The following is a 21793-nucleotide window of genomic DNA, read 5'->3' as shown; positions in this document are numbered from 1 at the left end:
TTAATGAGAAATGAGATGCATGGAGATGCAAATTGCTGTCGATCTGCAAAAGCAGGGTGGCAAAGGCAGCAAGTTGGAATGGCGTGGAGGGGGGCTGAGCCGCAGCTGTCCACTAACAAGTCAGTCCTATTTGTAAAGGGCACGGAGCTGAATAACGGTTTTGTTATTGGCTTTCTCTCTCGCTCAGCCGTAGGTAGAAATGCTGCATTTGTTTCCTGCGACTATTCCAGCGAGATAGATGTCCTCCTCTTTCATCTCGCTTGCCCGTTTGATTCCCACAGTGGAGTCCTGTGTTCCCCCTGTACCCCAGCCTCCCCCTGACGGGGCGGAAAATTTGGATGCACGAGGAACACAGGCTCAGGTGCAGGGTCTCGGATGCGCAAGGTAATACCAGGAATTATTAAGTTATCTGCACGCCCCTCAGAAGGGCAGGAAATTTTTTTTTTAAAAAAGGAAAATAAACAGTACTTAGGACCCAATACAGTGACGCTCGGAGCCCAGCCAGCGCAGATCAGATACGGTGAATCAGCTGAATCAGGCCCTCTTCTCGGAGATGTTTTTTTCTTTTCCTGGAAAGCTGCTCCTTAAACACAATTCACATTGGTTGTTTTTAAAAGGACTATCCTCTGTTTGCAGCGCTGGATTTTGAACGGGCAGAGCCTCCCCCCCTCCGGTCCTCCACCCCCACCCCCTTCTGTTGCTGCTTTAAAGAGCTGTACTTAGAGGGATTTTGCAGCTCTCCGTGTGTTATTAGAAAACGTGTGGCTGGGACGGTTAAAATGGGAGTGCTACTGTATGCAAGAGCAATGTTCACTGTAAGCAATCCAAGGAAATCCTGCCAAGGCAGTATATGAACAGCAGCCAAACAAAACACAGGCGCCTTTCCAGTGAAAACCAGCACACTTCTGCAAATAGAGGAAAAATTGACTTTCTGATTTGGAGTGTTTCTGCAACTAAGAAGAATTACTACAGTGATTGTTCTAAAAATATTTTTCGGCAGCACATTCTCAAAGGGGTTGGGATGCTTAGCATTGTTTAATTATGCTTCTCTTAGGTGATCAATCTGGATTGTATAGAAATAAAATAGGAAGTTTTTTGGATCTTCTTTTAAGCCAACATTGGCATTATTTTCTGCAGTGTTATAGTGGCATAAAACACCACCTATTTAAGGAGCAAAAATTGTATTTTTGTCTTTGCACTTCAGGAAGTATGATTGGAGATTCATCTTTTGCAACTTCATAGTCATATGAAGTCAATTTAACTGCTTAATCTAGAGCAACCCCCAAGATCCCTGCTTCTGTAACTGTTGGGTTTTATTTTTCATCTGAAGTACTTTACACCTTCCTCTTTCCCTTGTCCCTGCCTCGCCCCCCCATATTTAGTCTTTTAAAGCTTCCACTCATTTTGCTTCTTTGTTCACCCAGTCTGGGATTTTCCTTTACAGGACTTTGGAGTCCTGTAGGAACCCTTTAGTATAAGACGTGTCTGCAGACATTTTGGCATTCAAAAAATTTCCATAATGATGGAAACTGAATGGGATTCCACAAATATGTTTATTGCCAAGAATAAATATGTTATTAAAAAAAATTGTTTTGCTAGTCTCAGCTACAGTTTTTTCAAAGAACTCTTAATAACGGAGTTTAAGAGCGCAGTCAGTTTATCTAAAGTGAGCTAAAGAAATAGGATAGATCTACAGAGAATTATTATCATCCTTTTTTACTTCCAAAACCCAACATGATATGAGCATAAGAAAAAGGAACAGAATTATCAAGGATTAATTTCAGTTTATGTATTTCTCCTATTATTTCAACTATTTTTCTTTTAACTAAAGATACAAAAGATACTTTGCCAGATATATCTCCATTTATTCCTCTAAAATATTTACAGCTGAGTTCTTCAGGCTTGTAGCTGCTGTGAACTCAGTTCTCTTCTTTTAACTGCACCACCACAAACCAGATTTATCCCTACATTGAAGACAGCATCTTGAGACTAACAAATCCCAATGTGGAAGACGACCCTCATCCAGAGCCCATTGAAGCCAGTGGAAAGATGTAGACTTTGGTGGGCTTTGTATTGGGACATTAAACATTCATTTCCTCCTCTTCTTTTGAATTTAACTACTCATTTTCAGGGTGAGATACTCTCTACTTTAAAGAAATCTTAAAGTTGCCCTAATTTACTAAATTAACTTGTGCTGTATTTACTATTCAGGCAAAACTTCCAGTAGGGTGAAACTGTTATATACGCTTCTCCCAAGATAAGGTTGTATTTCGAAGGTCTAGTTGGAATAGCTGGGGAAGGACGGACCTCTGCCCTGTACTCAGCCCCCTTTCTCCTTTGTGCATAGTACTGTCTTCATAGCCAGTCTTACAGAGAGCAAATCATGTATATATACACACACACATACACACACACATACACACACACACACATGCATATATATGTATATATATAAAAAAATAAAAGAAAGCTGGAAAGTGTAAGCATTTCTGCCTTGAATGTGAGGGATATCATCCGCTGTGTTCAAATTAGGACATGGAAGTTGTGGCATATGCCATGTCAAGGCACAGCAGCGCAGTTCTGTGTCTTTAAATGTTGATGCATAACAGTGAAACCAGGTGAGATCTGGCCCCAGGTGCTGGCTGCTGCATGCATTGCTGAACAATTTTTAAAGGATGCAGACTGGGTGGTTGGAGGAGGAAAAAGTATGTCTTTTTCTAAATAGATCTTTTTTTGTGAAATATGCTGTAGGTTTAATGCAATGATTAAAAAAATGATCAACTTAAGCTTCGTACATTCTTCTAGTAGCAGCTCGGTATAATCCAGTCCTGACCTGGCTCCTCCTGATGTGCAGTACTAGTCGTCACGGAGCCCCAGTTATGCCAAACTGGGGGAAGATTTTGTTGAGACCATGAAACTCATTTCACTGGTGACTGTACATGAATGCTGAATTAAGGGTCCTTCACAGAATTACTCTGAAGGGAAAGCTTGGATGCTGAAGAGGTGCTCCAAGGACTGCTTCTACTTTCCCTGTTTGCACATCAAGAGCCTACATGGCTTGAAAAACAGCTCCACAGCAAAGTTTTTTCCTTTGTTCCTTTCAATGCAAATCCAGTTTTGAATCATTTTACCTTCAAGTCCATGGGTTCAAATTCTGTGGTCACCAGAGATGAGGCATCAAGGTAAATTTGCAGATAATTTGGATAGTGGCCCATGCGGAAGGTTTGTGGCTTCTAAACCTAATTAGAGGTGTAGTTTGTTGCAGGCAAAAATTATTGATACACAAGGAAGGTTTTACTCGGAGACATCTGTAGGTTGGCAGCTGTGCCAGCCATGCCTGTTCTTCTAAGTAACGGAAGCCATGCAGCCGGGAATAGCAGTGTTTTGGTGACAAGCGTTGAGAATATTGGTTGAATTGCACTATGAAAATATTTTCATTATTTTTATTATTACTGTTCTGCAAGCGGATTTGAGATATGTGCCTGTCTATGTCTGTGTGCGCGAGCGTATGAGGTAGAGAGGGAGGGCTGTTATTTTTATTTTTTTTCAATCACACCTCCTTAGCATTTTGTACATATCAGCATTCTAGCCGAGCGATTTGTTAATTGCACTGGAAGACCCACTTTAAATTCAGGAATACTGAAACTTTGAAACTGTAACATTTTGACTGGCGAGAATGACCAGTCTTCTTTTCTCTTTCGCAGTGAGCTAGTTGAAGGAAGCTGGCATTGTTGCAGAGTGAAAGCTCTGCAGAAGTGCCGCAGGTTTTTCATATGGAAATGTGAAATAATGGGGTGATTAAATAGAGCTGTATATTAAAGTACATCTGACATTAGAATTAGCATAATGTGCTCTAGCCCTAGGCTGAGTACTTTATTTGCCATCTGCGTCGGACCAAAATCCCCTGGGGAAGCGCTAAAATATTCTGAATAAACTCAGCCCGAGTTCTTATTGAGAGTAAAATACCATTTGTGGCACGTCGTATTGATTCGTCTTAATTGCGGTGCAGAAAAGAACATTCAGTTGCTGATGACTTTTGTACTCTGTGACAAGTCGGCTGGAGTTATTCTAACACTGCAGTTGGTTAACCTGAACAGACTGTCGTGCTCAGAGAAGGAGAAAACCTTATCTTCAGTAGCATAAACTACAGTATCATCTCCCGGCTTTACTCCTTTCTATCTCGATGCAGCATCTTTTTTTTTTTTTTTTAATATTATTTCCTGAAAACAGCAGCCAACGAACTGAGGGGGAAATGGGGCTTCATTGAATCAGTCCAAGAAAATTCACATTCTTACCTAGTTATTCTCCCCAGTCTCCTTCCCCACACTTCCACCCCCACATCTTCTTAAAAAAAATCCAGAAACATCTGATCAGCTTTCATCTAAGGGAGTGAAAAATCAGTGGAACTTGTCCTTGAGGATCCATCTCCGGAACCATTAGTTCAAGAGATTTATTATGTATATTCTGTAAAAAGCTGTGGCTTCTCCAGTGCATAAGCCCACAGTCTTAGTCGGTTGTAATGGTTTGATTTTTGTCAACTCTCTACTCAAATAGGTTGCTGAATACCTTTGAAAAAGTGCTTATAACATGCATAAAAGATAAATATTTCATCTGAAGGAAAATACTTTGATGCTCCATGCAATTCTGTAACATTCATAAGGTCCAGTTTTTACCCTATAATTGCCTATCATTATACACAATTTACATATTCAAACATTCTCTACAAACCTTAGTCTAGCATGTTTTTATTACAAATTCAGATCAAGGGAATAACCTTTAACTTCAGAGACAAATGAGACAAATTTACAAGTGCATGTCTGCTGTTTTCTTGTGTTTTATAAATCCCTGCAGACCCGAACACTTTTGCTATAACGCCACTCAGAACAATATACATATATTACTACTTGTTTGTAGTGCTTCGGTAATGAGTCCCCTTTGTATTAGATAACCTATATAATTCAGCATCTAGGCCCTCCATAACGTCAATTATCTCCTCATAGCTAAATGTACATTCCATTAAAACAAGATTTACAGCCTTTATAATACTTCTTAGGATTGAACGTGGAGATTTTGTGGATTTAAAGAAGCAGAGATGGGAGTTAGCATTTGTTAAAGAAGCAATGAATTAAAACAAAAATGCTATTTCATTTACTAACTATGAATAGGCACCTAATACCCTTAAGAAATAGTTGTAGTAAAACCGACTGAAGTACTCCTGGGGAAAAAAACAGGAAAATTTGTTTTCACCCTTTGGCTTTTTTTATTGTTTCCTAATTTACTCTTTATTTTTCCATTATATGACATGGACAATTTCCTTTATGTATCCTCCTTTAAGTTCCTATTCAGATTACTGAGAATTCTTGCTTGTAAGATGAGAAAATGGCACCTTAGAAAAGTCTGTGGGAAAAAAAAAATCCCAGCACTTGCCAGTTTTCAAACAAAACTACTTACAGGAAACCGATTTAAAGGGAAGCTGCTGGCATATTTCATATGTTGTAGAAAAGACTGACATTATTTCAAATGCATTTGAATACCTTATGCAAAGAAAAGGCCTAAAAGTGTCCTTGAGCAGTACAAGGGTTTTTCATGAATGCTCTAAATGGGATCCTATATATTAAACCGCCAGCCATGGGTAGTCCTATGGTCTTTTCATCTCACGAGCGGGTACATTTCCCCCCCATATTACAATCCCCGTTTTCACTGGTAGTTTTCACTATTTTATACAGCAGGTTTGTAAAGCATCCTTTCAGTCTGCTAGCTGATGTCTTTGGTTCAGAGAAACGAAGTAAAAGACACAAAGCTGTTTAGATGCTAAAGGTGGAGTCAATTGAAACTGTTGTATCACAAAGGGCTAATTTAAAGTTAACTCATTCACTATTGATCTTTTAATATTGATTTTCCTGTTTGCTCCTTACTTTTCACACTTCTCCCTTTCTCTGCTTTATAAATTGCCTTTGTATTTTAGAATTTAACACCAATTAGAAGAAGGTGTTCAGAGATGACAAACATGTTTTTATCTTCCACTTTAATAGTGCTTCTGGGTCAAAATCCCTGTGTCGTGAGTTCCAATTTTTGCTATGCATTTTTCTTTCTTTTTCTGCACTAAGTAAAAGCACTTCTTATACTTCTGTAGGCTGAACATTAACTTCCAGTAAGCCACAAGCTCTTTTAAGGAATGAGAAATTGGACATCCAGAAGGAAGTTGCCCAAAATGACTATTGACATTTTATACCTAAAAATATAATATTGCCATTTTGTAATGCACTAGAAATTAAACTGAGCTGTGCATTTGGCTCATTTATGTGAATCTGGCAGTACAGATCTGAGGTATGATTAAGTCTCACAGAAAATGAGACTATTGAACACAAGCTGCATCTTCAGCCAAAGGTCGCCTGTGTCCATTAAGAAGCAGGAAGCATCTGTTTGTGTTATGCATGGCTGTAGTCTGCCTCCAGTCTCCTTCTTTTTTGTAAGTATAAATGCCAAAGAGGACATATAAAATGCTTCTGGGGAAAGTTTAATGAAAAAAAATCACAACTTCACATACTCATATAAGCCTAGTTAAGATCCTTGTTTGTGATAACCTGCTTATCTGGAAAAATTCAAAGTCTGCAATGGTGGTCATCAGAGCTACTTTGAATTTGTAGCAGGGTAATTCAAATCAGAGTTTGGCTAAGAGTATGATTTTAAGGTATCAGGTTGATATCTCTAAGTCTTTCAAGGATTCATGCTCTTTGTTCTTGGAATTTTGAAAGGATTGGCTGTAGACAGATAGCATGCCAGTCTGACTTCTCGACTATGTGACCGGTAATTAATCTGTTTGGTTTTCCACTCGTATGATAAAATAGTTCATTTGACAAAAAAGAATGGTAAACAGACAATTTGCAGTCCTGCCTTATAGAAAAGGAACACTGCTGAAAAGCACAAATCGCTTCAGAAAATGGTTCCCAAAAGTGGGGCAGCATTTAATCCACCAAAGACAGAGTTTGGCAGTTGGCTTTAGCATAGAAAGAATTAATAGTACATTACTAATAGTAGTGTAATATTAATATATTTTAATATTGGTGTCAACGAGTGCTATTGTAGATCTTTTTCAACAGGTAGAAAATGCTCTCGAGAATATTTGCATCACTAATTAAAATCAGTGCTGGGAATGAGAGGGTCTTGTGGGGTTTGTAGGTTCTCTTGGCATAAAGCTTCTTGCATAATCTCTGTAGAGAACTTGCAGTCTCACTAGTCAAGGTAGAAACAGGATGGGGAAAGCTGTAAAACACGCAGGCAGTGTGTGGGAGAAGAATATTGCATGAAGTCGTGATTTTTCTTCTGTTTGAAGATGGCACTGGAGGAGATAGGCTATTCAAGAGGGAAGGTAGAAAAGGAGAACAGGGTTTACCTAGTATGGGAGGAAACAGGATTCTGTTACTGAGAAGTAATGCTTCTCAGTTACTTCTCCTCCTTTCTTCGAACACCCTTATTTTTCCATCCACCTCTTAAAAACATTTCATTTTTGTTTCCCTGTCACATTCATTCCTTTCACTGACCTCATCCTGAGATTCCCCATTTCCAGATGATGACAGGCTCTGTGGCCCCTCATGCTTGGACTCTTGCACCTAAACCTTCATCTCCTCTTCTTGACTGAGATGCACTTCAGGTCAGCTGAGCTTTACAAGAGAGAGTGGCTGTTTATCTGAGTGGAGAATTGGAAGTGCTTAGGTTGTGAGACTGCAGGCGTCTTGCTAAGTCGTAAAACACCAACTTCAGTTGCCAGTTGATGCTTACTTTACGAATTGTTGGTGATAGTCCCCGTCACCCTCAGCAGGATGTGCTGCAAGACTCTCTTGAGCCCTTTCTTTAGACAAGACAGTGTAGGGATGGATACACTGTGTTAGCTCTGGGGATGGATAGAGGAGTTGCGCTTGTTTTACATTTTCAGCTCGTGTTGCCATCAAAACAAAATTAAAATGAAGAGAGGTATAAAAAGAAATGGTTCCTTTGCGTTTGGTGTTTAAAACTAGTGACTGGCATTGGACTGGCAGTGGTGATCCTCACCCAGGCTTGGACCCTGCTCCACACTTCTGTCCTTTTTATTGAGACTGTCAGTCCCTCTGAAATGGAGGTAGCAGCACTTCCAAACACCCCAGGGAGTGCAGGGAGGGTAAAACTCTCACTATTGGGTGTGCTTAGCATATGTTTATTCAATCATAAACATATGTAAGTAAATGTTCTTGCTAACTTGGATAATTTAGAGTGGTAATATGGCTTATAAAACCTCTTCGGCAGAAATACCTATATTAGAGATATTTTTGCATACCCAATCAAGCATTGGATATGAACCGATATAGTTCACACTGCAGATCCACACTGCAGACACCTGGAAAGTACTTGGTCCTTGTCTAGGTGACCTGTCAAACGAAGTATAACCATATATTTTCTTCACTATGAAACACTAAATCTTTCCAGTACTTAATGCCCTTCTCTTTAATGTCAGCTGGTCTTATAAGGAGACTTGTTAAACTAGTGTTCTCAATTATGGCATTTTAATTTAATAATAATTCAATTAAAGGTGTGTTTTTTATGGAGCATCCACGCTACCTTTATTGGTATTATTAGAGTAACCATCATAATAACAAGAAGTAATTATTTAAATGCTCATTAAAAATCAAGTGGTGGAGAAGAGAGTAACATTGGTGGAAAGACTGTAGGAACCTGATACATGTCTATTCCTGAGTGCTACAATAAAAGGTGTCCTTTCTTTAAAGCTTGCAAGTTTCTACTTTTCCTGAACTTCTAAAGGTGCAGTAAAGCAGCATTAAAATTCCTTAACGTTTTTATTGCTTCTGTTGTAACTTTCTAAAGGGAACCAGAAACATTATCTGGAAAGTATTGCTAGAGGTAAAGAATGGCGGTGGTTATGTGGACCTGACTGCAGGTCCTCACTGCAGTCCTGGCAGGGGTTATGGGTGGGTGATTAAAAAGCGGGGGAGTTCGTTCTCTGTTACAGCTAATGGAATTATTCAGGCGTGCTGAGGGGAGGATTTGTAAGGCACTGGATGTCACTGTAGCCCAGCAGAAAATAATGAATTCTCAACAGTTCTTATCTCACGCTGATTATTGTTTGATGGTATCCAGAATAACTGAGGATATTTTGAGGGAAATTTATCTCCAGGGCAAAGGCGCTCAGCATTCAGGGTATATAGAAAGTCATGTACCAACTGGGCAAGGAAGATCTGCGTATCACTAAATGATACAAGTCAGACTGCAGAGGACAGATAATTCAGAGGATTCAGGCCGCCTGATGCAGTGGGATGAATGTCCACAGACCCAGGCTACTCTTGTTCTGGGCTGGGCAAACCGACCTGTCTTTTCTCACTGCCCCCTGTAAGGGCAGAATTTGGGAGGCAGGATCTGAATTTAGCTTTGTTTTGTGCTGTTCATGAAAGAGAAAAAAGCTCATTATTGCTTTGACATTTTGAACGGAACATAATCTATCATGCAGTAATGGAGGGAACACATTTTAATATTTCTAGAAAAGACCATCTTTTGTCATACTACGCAGAAAAGGCAAGAGTGTTCAGTAAGTTCATAGTTTGTAATTACCTGCTTAGGGAGAAGATACTAGAGAGATTTTTAATCTACCAGATAAAAACATAACAAGAACTAATGGTTGGCAGTTGAACTCAGCAATTTAAATCGGAAAGAAGACAGTTTTAATACCGAAGATAGATAGTCAACCATTGCCACAGACTACTCTGATACGTAGTGAATTCTCTCTCATTTGGCATTTCCAAATCAAGTTGGGAGAAGGAGGTGCTAAAAGACATGAAGTGGTTCAAATGCAGATCACTGGGCTGGATGATACCTGTATGTGAGGTGCAGACTAAATGGTTTCCTATGTTTTTCATGTACATGTAGGTAGGACAAAGTATTATGATCTTAAATTGCAGGAAGAAATATTTAGATTAGTCATTTGGGGAACCTTCATGATGGTAAAGGAGAGAAGGAATGAGGTAGACTTTGGGAAGGTTGTAGACTCTCCATCCGGGTGGCCTTTGAAGTGGAGCATCTGCCATAGATAAGAATAGATGCATAGATATGGACATCCCTTGGGTCAGGAATTGGACAAGGACAACCCTTAAGGTTTGTCCCAGCTCTCTCATTCTTTAATTTCACGGTGCTTCCTAGCCTTCAAATCAATATTTCTGAACCTATATACCCGTGTCTCAGTAGGATCCAGCCCTACAAACCTGTCTCATGTCTGAACTCCAGTGGCAGTATTTGTTTGGCTTTAGTGCAACCTTGAAGCTGCTATTGACTGCTCAGGGCTTGTGGCCTGGATGTCTCATCTCAGTATGTACACCGTATCTACCAACTAATGTAAAGATAAAAAATTATACTCGAGCCATCAGCTCCGAAAATCATGCCCAGTTATAGACTGTAGGGTTGAATCCATGTGCAGTTCATTGAACAGTATTAATGAATTGGCTTGTGTTTAACTCTAAGCACATGAATAATTTCATCACTATCCAACAGAGCACTTCAGCCTATTCTTAAGTTTCACTGATGTTGATTACTCACATGCTCAAAGTCAAGCACATGCTAAAGTGATAAAGACTGCATATGGCAAAGCCTATATAGCTAGTTGTCATAAAGTGGGTATTTAGACAGACTTCAGTGCAGGTGGCAAGGGATTAAGATAGACATACATCAAAAGTGGCCTTATAACAAAGAGTTTTATAGTCTAGGTGCACTGCATTATTAAATATAAGGATCATTCTTGAGCAATACGTGGCTGTTTCTGGGCATGTTTAAAATATTTAGCAAGTTTTTGAATATAAAAATGTTCGGAGTGGCTCTTCAAAGACTTTTTGACATTGTTCTGTTCTTAAAAGTGAACATCTACACTGCTCAGGGCAACTTCTAGGCAAGATAACCATGAAGTGATAATATGGAAATGAACAATTTATTTTATTTTTTTAATTTTTTTTAAATGGGGAGTCTGGGGAGAGTCTTTGAGGGCTGTGAAAGTTAAAATATATATATATACACAGGCATGCACACATGAACAGTCGTGAAGCAGTCAGGAATTGGTAGCCAGGTAGCCTGCAGTCAATTTTGCCATTGTGTTGGGGTCTCCTGAAGAGGAGTGTTAAGGAGCATAAAAGCTAAACAAAACAAAAAGGAAGAGAAGACTGTTTTATGACTGCTAGCTTGTAAATCTTAGATCACTAATAGCACTAATTTGCTCTGTTTGAAAGAAAACTAAAAAGGAGAGCGATTTACTTTCCTCACTTGAATTTCACGGAGGTGAAGTTTTGGAGAATAAAACAAAACAAAACCTCTCAGTTCCATGTAACATGTAGTAGCAAGCATCCAGCCAGCTGCCATTTTGAGGGTAATTTTTTTAATCAGCCATTTCAGTTTTAGATTGGCCTTGATCCTCAGCCTGCTCAGGAATTTTTCTCCTTACATATGTGCCTTTGCTGAAGTAAACGTGTTGCTGTTGTCGTCGTTGTCGTCTAATACGCAGCTGCTTTCTTCCTCCTGTCAGCTCTTGAGCTAAGCAAGGAGAATGCACACACACACACACACACACACACACACACACACACACTACTCACACACTTTATTTTTTTAAAGAAAAAAAATCCCACAACAAAAAAGAATGGATGCTGTGACTTTAAAAATGAAAGAATCGAACAGCTGTGGGTAATAAATCGATTAATTAGAGTGGATAAAATGAAGGTGAAGGGTGCAGAGCACTCTTTAATTTGAAGATATATGACCTTGTAAGATGCTGCACTTCATTTGCTATTAGATCACACTTCAGAAGGGGCTTTATTAAAACCTATTCTAGGGTGAGCTGAGGTAAAACATATTGTTAAAAAAAGCTTTTGACAGAGTATGTTATATACTTTAGTCTGCTTCAGTGATTTCTGTCACTTTTTATACTACACATGTTGCCATGCAAGAAAAGTTAAAGGTCTAGACATTTTCATCATATTTCTGTAAGAAACAGAAATTTAAATATTTGAAGTAATAATGGGAGCATTTACTGTTGCTTTGGCTGCAGAGCTGACATAAAACTCCCTAACTGCCTCGGTGCTGAGTAGATTTTTAAGGGATAATGTATCAGTTCCTTTCGCTGTTTGTATGTGGCTTTCATTAATGTCAGTAACAGTTACGGGCACTTTTTCCAAGCCGAGTACAGTTCTCAAACTTGTGTTTTTTCCAATAGTGGTTGTTAGGGACTAACCAAAGCAACTGGGTCTGTCCCGTACGACGCAGTGTGCAGGGCCAGGGCACAGGGGCCATGTCAGCCAGGCAAACACCCGACGTGTTGTGTACATTTTTTCTTGCCTTCTCCGAAATCGGGGTCTGAAGCTGCTATCCACAGCAATAGCCTTACTAAATCAATAGGAGCGTGAGGAGCTGCACCACATTTATCACCTACCTTTTTAAATAAGTCTCAATCTGATAGATGCTTTTTCCTTTACGCTTTTATGGATGTTCATTGGGTGATAAGATTAGATAGACAGGCTGATAGGTAGGCAGATAATCTTCTAGCCTCCTTGTCAAAGGTTTTGTAGGTTTTGTTAGCAGCAGCCGTTCCTGCAACAGCCAGAAGAGGGGAATTCAGTCAGCTGCAATCCTGCTTCGCCTGGTGTGCCTGAGTTTAATTTTTTTCTTTCTTTTTTTTTTTTTTTAACTGCTATGAGTCATTCCTCTTTACAAAGGTAGTTTTGATAATACAGTTCTGTTCACCTTATACACTCTTTCATTTTCAAGCTCAAGCATTGAGCTCTTGTGAATTACAGTCCCCCTGTCTCGAAAGGGGTTGTGTAGTTCAGCTTCGGATCTGAGTTCCCGCAGAGGGGCTGGGATCGGGCTTCGTTCCGGTTATGCAGATACGGGTCAGGTGGGAAGCTTGGTTCAGGCTTTGAACTTGCAGGAAGTTTAGTGCCTTTAGGTGCAGCAGGGCCAGCGCTAGCCAAAATATGTACTTTCATAAACAAACAAACAAGCAAGAAATTAATTTTAGATTTTCCAAAATGTGTAGTTGTTTTTTCAGGAAACCTCCCCCTCATTTAAAAACAACAACAACAAAACAAATCCTGGATCATGATTTTCAAGTTGACACATATTTATGAATTTATCAGAGTCTTGCAGAGGCATTGAAAAAAAAAGGGGGGGGGGAGTGCTTTTTGAAGATAGCACATAGTTTATATTGTGCCCAGGACTGGAATTTTCTAGCTAGCAAAATTATGACTGTAGTGTAGACTTGTCCACACCTGTCCTTTATGTAAAGCTGAATCAAGGTTAAAGGAATGCTTTCCACCTTTATGCAGCCGTTCAAAGAGGCTAGAAAAGCAAACAGAACAATGTTTTTGGCTCCAGTGAGCGTTTCTGCATTGGAGGGCAGGCTCAGGCTCAGGCTCAGAAATTCTTGGGACCCAGTTCAAGCACGGCCCGACATTTGTTACTGTTAATTGCAACTGTGCTGTCGGCTTTGATTACCGGATGTTTCATTTGAGTGGCTTCTTGGTGTTTTGGCAAAAAGAATGTCAAAGTGGTTTATGCAAGGGTACATTTTCCAAGCTCCTGTTGACTTGAATAGGACTTGTGCAGCTAAATACCTACATAGTATTTTAAAAATGGAAGTGCTGGCATGACTGAAGCATGTATAAATTAAATTCAGCAATATCTCAGGGGACTGCTGCATGAAGTATATAAAAATATAAAATGAAAGAGTGAAAATGACACTGGAGCTCCTACCACACTGCATTTTCCTTGGTTTTCGGCTGCAGTCATAAATCCCTTGAAACAAATTCCTTTTTGTGGAATAAACATGTGAAAGGATTTGGATCCCTATGCGTCATAAAGGAAGGTTTTATTTGCAAGTTAGAGGATATAAACGTATATAGCACCAATGCGTATGTGTGATATTTGTCATACATGTTAAGTGAATGTGTGGTGAGTAAATGTGCTGTTCAACAATTTATATCAGTCAATACATTGCAATTAAGTCCTTCTTTCAGAAATGCCAAGGAGGAAACGTGTTAGCAAAATAAAGTGCATGCCAACTGTATTTAAATGTTCTCCGCTGTATTATTTTTTGAGTGTTCTTTCTGTTTTTCTTTTATAGGTAAAGATGAGCCTTCAAGCTATATTTGCACAACATGCAAGCAGCCTTTTAATAGCGCTTGGTTCTTGCTTCAGCATGCCCAGAACACACATGGATTCCGCATCTACCTGGAAACAAGCCCTTCAAACAGTTCCCTTACTCCACGCATCACCATCCCTCCTCCTCTGGGACCAGAGACTGTTGCACAGTCCCCGCTGATGAATTTCCTTGGAGACAACAACCCTTTCAATCTTTTGCGGATGACAGGACCCATCTTGCGTGAACACCCTGGCTTTGGTGAGGGTCGGCTCCCAAACACGCCTCCGCTGTTCAGCCCACCGCCTCGTCATCATCTGGATCCACATCGCCTTAGTGCCGAAGAAATGGGGTTAGTTGCCCAGCATCCCAGTGCCTTTGACAGAGTTATGCGTTTAAATCCCATGGCAATTGAGTCCCCAGCGATGGATTTCTCCAGAAGGCTTCGAGAGCTGGCAGGAAACAGTTCCACCCCTCCGCCAGTCTCACCCAGTCGCACCAACCCTATGCATCGCCTGTTGAATCCTTTCCAGCCGAGTCCTAAATCACCTTTTTTGAGCACCCCGCCACTGCCCCCCATGCCCCCCAGCAGCACTACGCCTCCCCAGCCTCAGGCCAAGAGCAAGTCCTGTGAATTTTGTGGGAAAACATTCAAGTTCCAGAGTAACCTTATCGTGCACCGGCGCAGTCACACAGGAGAAAAGCCCTACAAGTGTCAGCTCTGTGACCACGCTTGCTCCCAAGCCAGCAAGCTAAAACGCCACATGAAAACGCATATGCATAAAGCTGGCTCCATGACGGGCAGGTCAGACGATGGACTGTCCACCACTAGTTCCCCCGAGCCAGGCACAAGCGAGCTCACTGGAGAGGGACTGAAATCCAGTGAGGCAGATTTCAGGAACGAGAGCGATCCTTCCCTGGGCCATGACAATGAAGAAGAGGAAGAGGAGGAGGAGGAGGAAGAGGAGCTTGAAAATGAGAGCCGGCCAGAGTCGAGCTTCAGTATGGACTCGGAGCTGAGTCGTAACCGAGAAAATGGCTCCAAGTCACTGCCGGATGAGAAATCCCTTGTCCTGGGAAAAGTCATCGAGAATGTAAGTCTAGGTGCCATCCAGCAATATAATGACATGCTAGCTGAAAAACAAAAGAGGAGTGGCTTCATGAAAAGGTCTTCTGACCAGCGAGACTTGTGTCCTCGAGACCTCTGTCAGAGAGATCCAGGTGACGAAGACTCAGTGGTAGGAGAGCTGGACCGCACTGAGGAAGGGACGGTCAACGGAAGAAACTTTGGCCCAGGTGAACCCTTCCCAAACTTGTTCCCCCGCAAGCCAACACCTATCACGAGCCCCAGTTTAAACAATTCTTCTAAAAGAATAAAGGTAGAGAAAGATTTGGACTTGCCACCAGCAACGATAATACCTTCTGAAAATGTTTACTCCCAGTGGCTGGTAGGGTACGCAGCATCGCGGCACTTCATGAAGGATCCGTTCCTCGGATTCACAGACTCCCGACAATCCCCCTTCGCGACCTCTTCCGAGCACTCGTCGGAGAACGGGAGCCTGCGTTTCTCCACCCCGCCGGGGGACATGCTGGACGGGGGGCTCTCAGGGCGCAGTGGCACGGCGAGCGGAGGCAGCACCCCCCACATCAGCGGTCCCGGTCCTGGGAGACCCAGTTCGAAGGAAGGGCGCAGGAGTGATACATGTGAGTACTGTGGCAAGGTCTTTAAGAACTGCAGCAATTTGACGGTGCACCGTCGGAGCCACACTGGAGAGCGGCCTTACAAATGCGAGCTCTGCAACTATGCATGTGCCCAGAGCAGTAAGCTGACGCGCCATATGAAAACGCATGGCCAGATAGGGAAGGAGGTCTACCGCTGCGACATTTGCCAGATGCCCTTCAGTGTTTACAGCACCCTGGAGAAACACATGAAAAAGTGGCATGGAGAACATTTGCTGACAAATGACGTCAAAATTGAGCAGGCAGAAAGAAGCTAAGGCCCCCCCCCCCCGCCCCCGCTAGGTTAAATTTCAGGGGTCTAGGTAACATTTTATTTGTACAGTTTAACTATTGCCAACTGAGAAAAGATGACCTAACTTGCCTCCGTAAACATAACTTAGCATAACTATGGTAGGTGCCAGTCTTTGGCACTTAAAATATAACCTGTGTCTACAAAGTTCTATTAAACCCGAGGGTTGATTAAGGCAGTAAAAATTGTGGAGCCTTTTAACTGTGCAATAATTTCTGTATTTATTGGGTTTTTGTAATTTTTTGGCATGTGCAGGTACTTTTTTTTATTCTTTTTGTTTAAATTTCTTTTAAAATTTTGTTGGGTATCCCTTTTTAATTTTACCCAGTCGTAGCCTGAGATTACTTGCATTGTAGGGGAGAAACATATCTTTTTAAATTATAATTTTTGGGCCGCTGCTTTGTTGAAATTTAAGCTAAGCATATGTAATTTCTTGTGAAGAAGCCAGCATTTGAACAGAAATCTTTCTCTTTTTTTTCTTTCTTTTTTTTTCCTTTCCTCTTCTTAAATAACCTTGAAGATTAGGGAAAACAAAATTGTACAGCGAATAACAATCTTTAAAATTAGCACTTTTTTTGGAATTGGATTGAATATGTAGCACTGACAATGTCGCTGGCGATAGAGGCCTTTTCTAGATGGATTTCATCACTAAAGTTATGGCAACAAAAAAGACATAGGTGCAGAATGCAGCTACATTCAAAACCCAGAAACATTCTTAATTGTGCATTACTATCGGATAGTTTCTTCTTGTTGTTAAAAGCTATGGCAACATAATGGTGCCATTTTGTCACTTTTTGGGGTGTCTTTCCCTCCCTCTTCCCCGCCTGCCACTCTTCCCAGAGACAGTAAAAATACATCTTGAGTATTGCAATAGACTTTTCAAACCTTGGAGGAGCCAAATGCCATCTTTTTTCTTTTTAAACCACAAAATCATAAATTTGAGTTCAGGACATCTACTTTAGTCCAGATTTGCTGTAGTTAAAATAATTACTCGAAGATGGGAAAGTGTGAATTTCTTAATGAAAAGCCTCAACTCATAGGCATTTGGTTTATGAATAGAAATAATAGAACTATCTTATATGATGTACAATGATGTTATTATAAGGAAGGGAAAAACAAATTCTAGTTGATTTACCTGTCTTGGCAAGATTCTGCTCCTATTGAAGTCGGTAAGAGTTTTACCCTTGACTTAATTAGGAACAGAATGGAACTGTATTCAGCTGAAAGCATTACGACAGAAAAAAAGTAAAGAAAAGAAAAATGCACCTGCTCTACTTCCAAATTCCAAATTTTTTGAAGCCTTTTACAACTAATATTAGCAAACAGTGGACAATTATGGTCAGAGATTTTAATTATGTTGACCCGCACTTTAAAGCTTTTGTTTGTGGTAAAGAGAAAAATGGCTTCTCAACAAGAAATTACATCATATTCTTCTACTTGGCCCAAAGGTGGGTTAAACTGTAAGGGAACAGCTGAGATTAAGTGTCAGTGTTGCTAAGCATGGCATTCACAATACTGGCACTATAAAGAAAAATAAATAAAAATAATTTATTGGACAGTTTTTCTACTGCCATTCAATTTGACGTGAGTGCCTTGAAAACTGATCTTCCTATTTGAGTCTCTTGAGACAAATGCAAAACGTTTTTGTGAAATGAAAAGACTTTAAAAAAAAAAAAGTAAAACAAGAAAAGTACATTCTTTAGAAAAAAAGAGCCACATTTACTTAAAAAAAAATTACTGGTTGAAGATAGTGGACATGAAAATGCCATAAGACCCAATCAAATGAAGATGTATACCCAGCACAACTTCGGACATCCATTAGCTGAATTATTCTCAGCCTTTTTTTTTTTTTCAGGACAACGCTGCTTAGGAAATGGAATGGAAATGATTTACTGCTGAATTAAAACTCAAATGACACAAATTACAAGTTGTTATCATTGAATGAGAAAAAACAATTCAGGAACAACGGCTAATTTTTTTTAAAAGTTAAATTTAGTGCACTCTGTCTTAAAATACGTTTACAGTATTGAATACATACAAGGGTAAAAAAGAAATTGTGTGTATGTGTGTTTGAGCAATCTTTTTTTTTTCAAAGTTTGCTTAATAGGTTATTAAAAAAAATGCCATAATGGCCATGTGTATATTGTTTTCTTTTGGTGACGGGGTTTTAGTATATATTATATATATTAAAATTTCTTGATTACTGTAAAAGTGGACCAGTATTTGTAATAATGGAGAATGCCTGGGCATTTTACAAAACCAGAAAGAAAAAAAAAAACTTTTCTTTTTTCCTTGAAAATGTTGCAGTAAAATTTAAATGGTGGGTCTATAAATTTGTTCTTGTCACTGTAACTGTAAAGTCTTGAGTTTTAGTAAATTTTTTTCTGCCTTGGGTGTTGAATTTTTATTTCAAAAAATGTATAGAATCTTGTATTCGGGGATTAAAAGGTGATTGCTACACCATGTAGAAAAAGTATGTAGAAAAAAGTGCTTAATATTGTTATTGCTTTGCAGAAAAAAAAATCACGTTTCTGACCTGTACCTATTTTTCTCTTTTTTTCTCCCCTTCCCCCCTTCCCTTCCCCTTCTGGAATGGATATTGATATTGGTTGATTCATATGATGTAGGCACTTGCTGTATTTTTACTGAAGCTTGTAATTTTTTAACTGTACGCTTGTCCTTTTAAAGGGATTTAATGTACCTTTTTGTTAGTGAATTTGGAAATAAAAATAAAAACAAACAAACAGGCTGCCATAATATATTTTTTTAATTTGGCAGGATAAAATATTGCAAAAATAAAAAAAAATTTGTATGTGAAGTCCTTATTGTACAGAAAAAAAGGGGGTTGTTAGACGACCTTTGAGTAAAAGAAACAAAACAAAATAATTAAGTGCTTTTTTATTTTTAATTTTTTGTTGTTGTTGTTCACAAATAATTTTAGTTGTATATATAATTTTTTTGTCAGAAATGGCCTACAAAAAAGTGCTGTTCCCACAGGGCTCTAAATAACTTCAAAGTTGCCTGGACCCCTTGCATCAAGGTTTTACCAGGTATGGTTGAACCAGGCTGGATGGTTATTGCCTATTCGTGTGAAATGAAATTCAGTTCCCGTAAAGGTGTCTGGGGTGACACCCCACAGCTTCCCCGCACATTCGAGAGAGAGAGAGGAGATTTTTTTTCCCCCTTCCGAACAAGAAGATGTCCAACACATCTTCCCTCTCCCAGCCGCCCCCATCTCACTGCTCCCCACACCCTGCCACCGCTCTCTGGAAGAAAGTCGTTTTACAGCAAACAGTGAGAACTGTTGCATCCACTTTGACATAAAATGGGCTGCTGTTGGTACAGCTGTAACCAGGTTGAAATAAAATTGGTCCAGGCATGGCCCTCCTCTTCCCTGTCAGAACAGGACCTACTCTGTGTACAGGTCTTGCCAGTCCATGTTATTAGCTGCTTTGCTGCTGTTCAGTCCTAATTGTACATTCCATAAATTTCTGAATGTTTGAGGGACTGGGATGAAATCCTGTGCCTTTTGATTTCTCTCTTCTTTGCTGTTCTTTCTCTCTCTCTCTCATGCTCTCTCCCTTTTGGGTCGAGGGGAAGACAGGTGGCAGAAGAGGCACTGATGCTCTAGTGAAGGAGAGAAGGAGAAAATGCTCACCGCTCTTGCAGGAAATGACGGTAAAACTAAAACACAAACAACAAAAAAAATATTGCCATACCAAATTCTGCTGCTGCTTTCATCGGTGCAGAACTGCTGGAGCAATTGGAGAGGCATGGGTGCGCCAGCAGGGAGAATTTGGTTCAGCTACCGAACAGGTAGATATATGTCTTCCTGGCTTGAACAACGTACCCTTAAGACTTCTGGACAAATTCTGAATCTCAATTAAACTGATATAAATCAGGAATTATTCATCACTCTTAGTCCTGGATTACTCCAGTGTAGCTGAGGCTGGAATGTGGTCCCTTAAAGGCACATTTTCACTTTTTGGTGAAAATTCAGATCTAGGGCATTCATATAAATCCAGAGTTACGTCACAGAACTCAGCAGAATCCGTTGGACATGCATCAGTGTAATGAAAATCAGAAGTTAACCACATATTTTCAGTCCACAATTCATTGATTTAAGAAAGAATTTTACCTTTCATTTTAGCGTAAGTTGCTTAGGAGCTCCGGTCTCCCTGTTGTTTGTAATTATCCAGGATAGCTAACACCAGCAGTTGTCTAATTTTGTGACTTAAGTCACTGAAGCTAACAATAAGTCACCCAAAAGCACAAGGGTTGTGTTTCTGCAGACTGTAGTGATAATGAAATGGCCCTCCTTTTCTTCTTGCTTAGAAGAACTGTAGTTTACTAGGCCATAAGCACAATATAACATAGACATAAAATAGCTAGAATGCTGCCATAGTTCTCTTCACAATTTAAGTAGTTTTTTATTATTATTTTAAGGTTGAATTTATTACTTCCATTGTGTCTAGTCCTGCTGCCTTTGAAGTCCAGAGCAAAACTCCAGTCGACTTCCTCGGCAACAGGACAGGTCTGAGAACCTGGTTTTAGAAATAAAATTACCAGTTTTTAAGGAAAGGGTCAAAAAATCAGCATTTCATCCCAGTCCTATGTAAAAGACAGTCCAAGGTTTTGTTTATCACAGGCAAACTCATTTTTATGGTGCTCTTTGTATTTTAGAACTGCAAAGCAAAGTAACGTTGATTTAAGTTGTTTGCATTTGTACCGGCAAGGCAAAATATTTTTATTACCTTTTTCTATTACTTATTGTATGAGCTTTTGTTGTTTACTTGGAGGTTTTGTCTTTTACTACAAGTTTGGAACTATTTATTATTGCTTGGTATTTGTGCTCTGTTTAAAAAACGAGCACTTTTTTTTTTATTATGGATAAAATGTTGAGATGGCTGGAGGTCATTTCAATATGGCTTAGTGAAATATTTATTGTTCCTTTTATTCTCTGTACAAGATTTTTGGCCTCTTTTTTTTCCCTTATTGTCACAATGTTGAGTTCAGCATGTGTCTACCATTTCATTTGTACGCTCGTTCAAAACAACGTTTGTTCCAGTTTCAAGTTATAAAAATAAATTGGACATTTGACTTGATCTCCAAATCTTGTCTTTCCTGTTTTTTTGAAATTGAGGGGTGGGAAGGGGAAAAAAGAAGGGAGTGAGGGGTCGAAGCTTCAGTACAGATGATGGAGCTCGTGCTGTATTTTCTGTTGGTTCTCGTGGGAGTCAATCAGGAGAGAATTCTTGTTTGGGGAGGACACATGAGCACCTGTGTGATGCTAAGCAGATGCTCAAGTCCTGCTTACATCCCTTGGACTTCAATATAATGTAAAGTATTTCCTGAGCAGGGGTCTTGAGAGAAAATGGTAGAATAATGCTTGAAACAGTCAAATTTCTCATACGAAATTGTTATATTTGGGGCAATTAGCACAGTTTTCTGAAGACGGTGCGAAGAGCTTTGCTCTTGTGTTTCTTTCCATCCCCATGAACTTAACTATGTGCTGTACGCACCTAAGTTTAATGTGTTTTGCTTCTTGGATGCCAATGCAAATAGGGAGAACACTTACCAATTTAACCAGGAGCTGAATTTGGGCC

At 39.8% G+C, this 21793-nt stretch overlaps 1 protein-coding gene across 5 annotated transcripts in view; it reads left to right on the top strand.

The window, feature by feature from the left end:
- Positions 1 to 21292, top strand: part of BCL11B (BCL11 transcription factor B) — a 96226-nt gene extending 74934 nt beyond the window's left edge. For all 5 annotated transcript variants that reach the window (XM_087747668.1, XM_087747665.1, XM_087747667.1 and 2 more), the window contains one exon: positions 14144 to 21292. In XM_087747668.1, coding sequence (XP_087603794.1) covers positions 14144 to 16155 — 2012 coding nt within the window. In that variant the 3' untranslated portion in view covers positions 16156 to 21292. The remainder of the gene's footprint in view (positions 1 to 14143) is intronic.
- Positions 21293 to 21793: the final 501 nt, after the last annotated feature.

Source organism: Nipponia nippon, unplaced genomic scaffold (genome assembly GCF_047370975.1).
Source record: "Nipponia nippon isolate SJK-2023a ecotype South Korea unplaced genomic scaffold, ASM4737097v1 scaffold_11, whole genome shotgun sequence".
In the NCBI taxonomy this organism is placed as follows: domain Eukaryota; kingdom Metazoa; phylum Chordata; class Aves; order Pelecaniformes; family Threskiornithidae; genus Nipponia; species Nipponia nippon.
The sequence above is the reverse complement of the archived record's forward strand: the minus strand, read 5'-3'. Positions and strand labels throughout refer to the sequence as shown.